This window comes from Eurypyga helias, unplaced genomic scaffold (assembly GCF_000690775.1).
Source record: "Eurypyga helias isolate BGI_N326 unplaced genomic scaffold, ASM69077v1 scaffold31612, whole genome shotgun sequence".
Classification (NCBI taxonomy): domain Eukaryota; kingdom Metazoa; phylum Chordata; class Aves; order Eurypygiformes; family Eurypygidae; genus Eurypyga; species Eurypyga helias.
Window position 1 is genome coordinate 9,936 of NW_010237073.1, and position 9,125 is coordinate 19,060.

The 9,125-nt window shown below is 46.6% G+C and overlaps 1 protein-coding gene across 1 annotated transcript; it reads left to right on the forward strand.

The window, feature by feature from the left end:
* Nucleotides 1-1,334: 1,334 nt before the first annotated feature.
* On the forward strand, nucleotides 1,335-2,555 carry FOXO4 (forkhead box O4; the record flags this gene model as incomplete). The annotated part of the gene is made up of 2 exons (XM_010147338.1): nucleotides 1,335-2,188; nucleotides 2,273-2,555. Coding segments are annotated over 2 exons (1,137 nt in total), but the record flags the coding sequence as incomplete, so codon positions are not given.
* Between the last annotated feature and the right edge of the window lie 6,570 nt (nucleotides 2,556-9,125).

Below are 9,125 nucleotides of genomic sequence, written 5' to 3' on the forward strand. Positions count from 1 at the left end.
GATCGCAACGAGCAGACGGTCTGCTCCAAAGCCTCAACAGCCCAAGGTTAAAATGAAAGCTACCGCAGATCAGTTCTCACGTCTCCTTCCCTCTCCATGAAAACTTTCTACTTTGCCCATTTGTTTGTCTACAGCTGCTTTGTTCTAGGATGGTGCTTCTGGTGAGATGACCAAGGACGTGTCTGAGAGGGGAAGGCAGGAAAGGACTGTGTTCAGGGGTGGTGGGAAAGGATGGTAAAAGCACGGTTAACTTTGCTCAGAATTAAGAGAGTGTGCATGAAGGCTGCTGTGTACCTTGCAGTTTATAGGGAAAAGGTGTTGCTCTTGAACTGCTGTTACACCACTGGTGTAGCACTTTTCCATGATGTGTAATTTGACTAGCTGAACGAATTATATGCATATGTCAAAATGTATGACACAGGCCTCAAGGGGAGCATACAGAGGATTGGCTCAGACAATGAGATTATTGCTTGCTAATTCTAAAATACCAGGGATTTTCAGTTGCAGGGTGAAAACTCTGTGGTGATGGTGATATTAGTTTGCAGCTTTCAGCAAACCTAAACCAAAAGAAGGGAGTTGGGAGAGGCAAGGAATGTGTGTCTTGCCCGACAGAACAACAGGAGAGGCTAAAACTGGCATGTACTATGTGGGAGCGCACTATGCACTGAACATCTTGCCCCATCAGAAAGGCAGACAGAGGAAAGTGTGCTGCCTCCTTGCAGAGCGAGGCTGGCAGGCTCCAGGATCAGTAGCACTTTTGTTCCACAAAGTTTCTCTTACTTGTCTGGTTTGGGGACGAAGGTGGTAATGGGCATACTGAATTACAAGTGTTTTGCCGTTTCTCTTCACCCAGAACAGATTCACTGCTGTGCTTAAATACATCTGAAAGCCAGTCAGATAAAAATTAAGAACTTCAGCCAGGCTTGTTGTGGCTCATAGGGTTGTCAGAAGTGTGGGAGCAGTTTTAGCTGAAGCTCGGTTAGGCTCATGTGGAAGTTGCAAGCTGTATTTGGGAATTTACTTACTTGTTCAGTTATGGTTAATTATTTTGCAACTTCTGTATGGTCTTGACAAGTTCTTTTGTGCTAGAATTTTGCTAGTTGGAAGCTGCTAGTTGTCAGGGTAGCTTGACCCTTGGTTCTGCAGTGGGACGTGGCACTGCTTGCCAGTACTACCAAGTCTGTTCAAGCAGAAATAGCAGGTTTTTATGGGTAGGTCTGTGTTACAACTTTCTTCTCTGGATACTGTCTGAAGCATTTATGCTTATGAGGTTTCTAGATGGAAGAAGTGTCAACTGCCAGGTCCTCATATCTTGGTTTGTTTTTGTTTTTTAGAACTCTATTAGACATAACTTGTCCCTGCACAGCAAGTTCATTAAAGTCCATAATGAAGCCACGGGGAAGAGCTCTTGGTGGATGCTCAATCCTGAGGGTGGTAAAAGTGGAAAAGCACCAAGAAGGAGAGCTGCTTCCATGGACAACAGCAGCAAACTCGCAAAAGTTAGAGGTAAAGCATCCAAAAAGAAGCCTCCTCTCCAGGCTGCTCCAGAATCCACTGCTGACAGTCCTGGCTCCCAGTTCCCTAAGTGGCCTGGGAGCCCATCCTCAAGAAGCAATGAGGACTCTGACGTGTGGAACACCTTCCGGCCTCGAACCAGTTCCAATGCAAGCACCATTAGTGCCAGGCTTTCTCCTATCCTGACAGAGCAGGATGACCTCCACGATGAAGAACTGCTTCCTTCTCTGGTGTACTCCAGTGCATCCAGCAATGTCCCACCAACTGTGACTGAGGAGCTTGAGCTCATCGATGGGTTAAATTTGATGTCTCCTGGCTCATCTGTGTTATCTACCCAGCAGTCTGCCTCAAGTGGTCAGATCCAGAGAGATTCCAGCTTTTCCTTGCGGAGCCCGAATGCTCCTGGTCAGACCACTACTTTTGGCAATTCCCTGTTTAACCCTGTTGATATCTCACTGCAAAGTTCTGTCAGCCATTTCTCTGCCCCTCAGACCTTGGAAGCTCTTCTGACACCTGGCTCTCCTCCTCCAAGGGATGTTATGATGACTCAGGTGGATCCAGTTCTCCCGCAGACTGGTAACAGGATGAGCAGCCGAACTCTTCTGCTTCTGGGTGGACAAGCCACCCAGAGTAAGATGAGCTCAGGCAATCCACGAGGAAAGCCTACAGAGCAGCACGCGGAACCAGTCGGTGCCAGTGTTTTGCCGTCAACACTTCCCGTAGTATCGTCTCCTCAAAACACTGCCAGCATCACCAGTTTGAAGGCTCCAGTTACTGCAACAGCTGCCCAGTCGGTCCAGCTCGGCAGTCCGCTGCTGCTTTCTTCCATGAGCCCTGCTCCCTTAGGATTGAACCAGGACAGGCTGCCCAATGACCTGGACATTGACATGTACATGGAGAACCTTGAATGTGATATGGATTACATAATCAACAGTGAACTCATGGATGGAGGACTGGACTTTAATTTTGAACCCGTTCTGTCTGCTCCCAGCTATCCCAGCACCTCGCAGGCCTCCAACCATACATGGGTACCAAGTTAACTTCAGGAGCACAAAAAGGTGGGTGTAGTTGTGTAAAATGCTATAGCTCTGTAGTGGGAACAGCCTTGTCTGGGGTGGTGCCTGTGCCCAGCTCTGCAGTCTCTTTGGCTGCGCCGGTGGTCGTTGAGCAAAAACCTTCTGGGAGAGCCTCATTCCCTTTTAGAAGGAGAAAAAGCTGCATGAAAGTAAGATTTAACTTTCCAGGTAGTAAACTCCTTTATGGAGTAGAGCAGTCACCTGAATGAAGCTCCTGTTGTCTCATGTTACCAAAGATGACTATAAGGGGTGGTTGGTCTCTACCACGTGATTGCTATAGCTCTGAAGTTGACATAAGAGCCTATGCTGATTCCATAAATGAGGACATGATCCTGTATATACAGAACAGTTGAACTGAGCCAAGCACGTGCCGTGATTCTAGCCAGGTTATTACTGTCCTTGCAGAATTTTTGAGTATGTGTAACTGCAAAGCATGCCTGTGACATGACTGCCTGCTTTGCCCGGTGCGTAGCAGGACACGATCAGTCTGTTATCAAACCTTCTGCCCTTCCCTTACCTGAGACAGTATCTAAACTCTGGTAGGCTGGTTCATTGGCATTAATTGCTTCATTGCTTATGTACCCATTACTGGAATGGGAAGCAGGAGTATGAGCAACAAAGCTGCCTCTTCAGCCATCTTTCATATCTGCACAACAGTTTCTAGAGTCAGTCTGGCAAATGGTCTGTATGAGAACTAGAGTTAAAAACGTCTTGTTCTCTGCACTCCTAACACCCTGATCTGAAGCTCTTTAACTACTGAGGCAGTTGAAGTACAGAAATGGAGCTGAAGGCATACTTCACACTTGCAGCTCAGCTAACAGAAAATGAACAGTTTCTTTTATGGGCTGGATGTTGGTTGGAAAGTGGAAGCCTTGCCAAGAATATTTCCTGTTTAGGAGGCAGATATATGTTAGTGTTGCAAATTCTATCCTTAATACTGGCCAGCTGAGCAGGCAGGAGTAAGGGCAAATTGCAGATACTGCTTCAGTTGTGGGAAGCTCTTGAGCTTCAAAATCATGGAGAATGATGAAATTACCATGTACTTGACCTTAATACTCCTTCCTAGGCACCTGAGTAACCTGGAGGTAGTTAGACTGGATGTTAGACCAGTGGTGATTGCTGCTGCTGTTCATGCTGGAGAGCAGATGTTAACTGTTTTCCTGCTCTGCCCCAGTACAGCCATTCTAGACAAGTGTCTTGGGTCTGGACAAACTGAAAGGCTGTCCTTTGAGCCAGTGGGACTCAAGCCCTGTGAACATGACACCATTATATATTGACTTTTTAAACACAGTTTAACTCCCGCTTTTTCCAAGTCTCACCGTGCTGCTTAGGATTTCATGTATTGGTAATGACATTCTGCCTGTACTGAACAGATCTCTGCTGCAGAGAGAGGGAGGATCAATCAATCAACCTTCCCTGTTTTGTTATGGGGCTTTTTATAGCCTGTGCATTTTGTTAACTGGCCTCTCGCTGAATTACTGAGCTGTCGGAATATCCTAACCAGATGGAATATGGAAACTCAGTTTTGATTTCAAAGAGAAATTTGGTTGGCAAAACATTGACATCCTTCATCCCTGTTAGGACTGTTTGCAGGTTAGGGATAGAGGCTTGGCCTTCTGAGCAGTTGGGCTGGTTTTAGTTGGGACAGTTATTTTTTCACAGAAGCTAGTATGAGGCTATGGTTTGGATTTGTGCTGAGAAGAATGCTGATAACACACTGATGTTTTTAGTTGTTGCCAAGCAATGTTTATATTAAATGAAGGACTTTTTCAGTTTCTCATACTGCCCCTGTCCTCCCAGCTGCTTCTTTACAAGCTGGAGGGTATGCAGCCTGGACAGCTGACCCAAACTGACCAAAGGGGAATTTCGTGCCATCAAATGTCATGTTTGGTATGTAAGTTGGGGGAGTTGGCTGGGAGGGGCAGTCGCTGCTCAGGGACTGGCTGAGCATCAGTTGGCTGGTGGTGAGCAGTTGTCTTTTTTTTTCCCCTCCTTTTTCCATTACATATTATCAGTAGTAGTGGTAGTATCATTATTTAATTTATTTTTAATTATTAAACTGTTCTTAGCATAACCCACAAGTTCTCTTACCTTCTTCCTACCATTCTCCCCCCAGTCCCACTGGGGAAGGGGGGAGGTGAGTGAGCAGCTGTGTGGTGCTTAGCTGCTGACTGGGGCTAACCCATGACAGCAGTGTATCCACTGGATGTTGTTCTGAGCTCTTGTGGGCTTTGGGTTTGGGGTTTTGTTCCATGCCATGCTAGGGCAGACCATCATATTTGGGAAATACATTGACTTGGAGGGTGAAATGTTTTTCGCAGGAGTATTTTCAAAACACATGTGAGCTGCCCTCCAGTCCTGGGCACATTAATTATGTGGGCTGGACAGACGAGACCTTGGTCTACAGAATACCAGGCATAGATTTTTCTTTTTTTAAAGAGTGTAGAGCAGAGAAGCTGAGGGAATATTTATCAGAGAGTAGGATCTAGTACTGGTGAAGATGTGGCTATAATCAGACGCTAAAGAGGGAGAACATGAGCTCTTAAACAGCATGATTATGTTCCTGTTCCGTGTTATTATTCCATACTTAGCATGTGAACTGCTTCATCAAAACAGAGGAGCTACCTGGTGTTAAAACCCTGGATTTGCTCCGCTCCATGCGTGAAGTTGAAGGGATACTTCCTGGGCAATGTGCTGGACACATGCTCGCTGTGAGTGAGATCTGCAACCAATTCTGGACCAGTATCCTATTGCAGCAGACAGCACAGCTCCTCACAGGGGTACTGCACTCAGAGAAGTGATGCCCCGTTCAGCGTGTTTTGTTTCAAGCCTTTTATTCTCCACTTAGATTGTTTGCTTTTTCTGAGCTTTGCAAAGCCTTTCAGCTTTGCCTGTATCCTGGAATCCATGGAGTGGGATGAAGGAGAGCAAGTATTGTGTAAAACACTGCCTAGATAGAGAGGTGGGTCAGGTTTCTAAGAAAAGGGGAACAGGGTGTGTGTGGAGAGAAATAAGAGTGTTCCTGGAGGCCAGGAAGGACCCTGGGAAGAGAAGGCAGAATGTTTCTCAAATTTCCAAGTTTGAGAACAAAGTGAGCTGCAGACTGTGTCTGTGAGGAGGTCAAGGTTGTGTCATCTCTCCCTTCTCTGAATCTGTTACTGCAGGGACCTGTTAGGGTCCCTGTTAGGAAATCACTGTTCAGGGAAAGCATGGCTGCCGCTACATAATTGTTCCAGAGTGCCAGGCTTTTTTCCTTTCACATCCTTTCTAAGAACACGTGTGTTCCATGTTAAATTTACGTTGGCAAAAGCTACTCTAAGTGAATGCTGACCTAAAGCTGTCCTTCTGAGCCGTTAACGTGGGTTTCACCTGTAGCTTTATGGGCCAATTATGGGTATAACAACTGAGCAAAAACTGTTCATCAGTAAATGCCAGTGATCACCATCTGTGATTTGGACAGTGAGAACGAAACTGGAGCTAGGAAAATACTCCTCTTTGTAGGCAAGAGAATGATCTTTAGGAGTAAGTACTTGGTCTCCCTGCAGCACTTGGGGAGACACAAGCTAGTCGATGTTACCAGTGGTGCTCAAAGATGACATGATCTTATCCCCTTCTTGCAAGTTAAATGCTAAGGAGCTTATCCAGAGCTTTGCGAGGAGTCTGTTTGAACCCTGTGTCTCTTTACTTGAAGATTAGAGATCAAACATTGAAACTTTGCCTCTGCCCAGCAGCGATGCAACACCCAGAAGCCTAGATGTTAGCCACAGAGGAAGAACATTAGTGTGTGACTGCTTTCCTTGGCTAGGAAAAACAGATTCTGCAGCTGCTCTTGTCTGGTGGCTGTGGCCCACTTAGCTGTAAGCCACTGGTCAAGGCACTGGATGTGCAAGCCATACGGAGTGACTTAGAGTAGCCTTAGTGAGCAAAGTCATGGAAAAAGGGTAGCCACAGCTGGAATTAGGCCGTGGCATGCAGGTGCTCTGGCACAGGCAACCACTCCTGCCTTCAGCACTTCACGCAGTGTCCTCCATCCAGGCGTGGGAAATGTGGGTGGCCACCCGGCTGTCTCTGAGCTCCTTGGGGTCTTTGGGCTTGCTCGTCTACCTCTGGTATGGATTTCTGCATGCCAGGAGGAGGAATACCTGGGAATGGAATTCCTCTTTTGTACAGCAGTACGGTTTGTGCCTTGTCAACGAGTGTAGTTTGTCTACTCTTCTGGTGGAGGCTAGTTAATGATCTTTACTTGTTCAGTTAGGCTCCCTGTAGCATCATAGCCTTGAGAACTCTTTATCCCTTGCCCAGCTTGGTCTGCACTCACGGCTTTCTTGCTGTGCTCTAATTCCCTTTGGTCCAAGCATGGTATTTTTGTCTACAGGACACTAACAAATCAATCAAACCTCCATCAACTTGCAGTTTCCCAAAGTAGCCTGTTGCTCTGGCTTCTGTTTTAAGTTAATGTCTTGTCTCGTTCAGGGCTGATTCCCTCTTGTAGCTGCTTTCCCCTTCCACAATGTTGTTTCATGATCGCTGTTACTGAAAGCAAGTGATGGGATGCCCGATGTTCATCGTGCTGTTCTGCCTTCCAGAGTAGATCGCAGACCTATTGGTGGGGAGTTGTTATGGCAGTGTCTTACGTCTGCTTAGACATATTCCAGTGCTTGTTTGAATGGGCGGCGGCAGCTTTGAGGTGAGGCAGAAGACCTGAGAAGGGAGCTGTAGACTTGCAGGGGAACGAGATGTCTGAAAATGTTTTATTATCTGTATGTAGACAGGATTTCTTTAACTGGTAAGCATAAACTCTTGTGTGTGTGATTTCTAAAAATCCCTTCTTTACTCTTTTCCCTACCAATTAATACTTGTGGTTGCTTAAGGTGAAGAGTAATTCTCTTCCTTGCTGCTTTCCTGCAGTGCCTCTGACGTTAGCCAAGTCCATCATTAAACCTCCTTATCCTGCAGAGCTTTGGTGCTGTGAGCTCCCAGCAGGACTGCTTACTTGTGACCTTTGTGCTTTTGTTCTGTCTTTGTCTCAGTCTTACTCTGAAGTTTGGAGCTGAGCAGTCGCATCCTCCACTTGACTCTCCATTGACCAAGGCCTTGTACGATCTGTGTGTGTTCCTTGTTCCTTGTCGCCATCCTTTGAGCAGCAGGGCCTGATTGATGGGGATGTGCTCCTTATCTACACATCCAGGCTTCCCACTGAAGCTGAGATCTAATCATTCACTCTGTTTTTCTTCCTAGTGTCCTTCAGGTTTTGAACATCGGGTTCTGACTTCACTTCCCACCCCTGGCAGAGAAAAGAATGGAGCATGTTGGATTCGGTTTCCCTGCACACCACGCCTTGGGCAGAAGGGGCTGCCCACCTGGGAAGAAGGGGCGACCTGCGTCTGGCTGCAAGAGGAAGAGTTTAAAAATAATAATCCTGTTACATGCCATATCTCTTCCTACAAACCTGACCCTGCCGCGGACCATCTGGAGAAGCCCTGGGCTGTACATGTCCAAAGAGGAGCCCTGGTAAAACCTTGGCCAAAATACTGTGCCAGGCAATAGCGTTTTCCCATGTGAAGAGTTGGGTTTGCTGGAGGAATCTCTCGACGGCTGTCCCCTGTCTGCTCTGGCAGGAAGGCTCCCAGTGCCTCAGACTGGCAGGGGGGTGGCTCCGCTCTCCCTTGGCTTTCCCTCCGGGGCAAAGTAGTTGGACCTTTTCGTTAAGCCACCAGACGTGCGCTTGGTATCCCACAGACTCGCAGAGGAATTGGAAGGAGTTGGTGGAAGCCCTGTGGGAAAAGGGTGCGCTACTTCAGGGGTTAGATTCAGTGTCCCCATCTCCGGAGAGCCCGTTGTCATCCTGCAGGGAAGGGTGGTGGTCGTCGTGGTGTAGAAGGCTTCCTTTTGTCCACCTGAGTGGAATGGGAGGACGTGGAGTTTTTCACTGTGCCAATCGAGCCCCGTTGAATCAGAAGCATGTTTTGAGAAGTCCCTATGCTGTTCTCGGCACTTTCCTGATACACCAGGCTGCTGTAAAATAAGCAAAGGTGCTAATAGCTGTTTCTGGGACATAAAAACATCATTTTGGGGGTTTGTTTTCTGACCTGTCTTGCTACAGCAGAGAAAAAGGAAAGCCTGGGTGTGGCCTTAACAGAGCCCTGGTTGCTTTTCAGAAGGGCATTTTCTATAGATGAAATATTTTTTTACTAATCTGAGAACTTTCTACAGTGAATATGAAGCCAATGTTAAGTGTGTCCCCATTAGGCGTATTAGGCATCTCTCCCTCGGAGAAGGTACCAGTGACAGACGACTTTTTCAGAGCTGTATTAGGAACAAATGCGTTTGGTCGATAATGTATATGATTGAGGGGAAAGAATTGGCAGGTCCCCACGGTTTCAAACCACCTTGGGGGAAGAGTTGTACATTATTGTAATCTATATGTAAAAGTAGCTGCAAATTACATAGAAGCTTTTCTAAACCTTTTTAAATATATATTATATATTTTAATTGAAAATGAGATTATTGGATTAAAAAAAACCAAACCAAAAC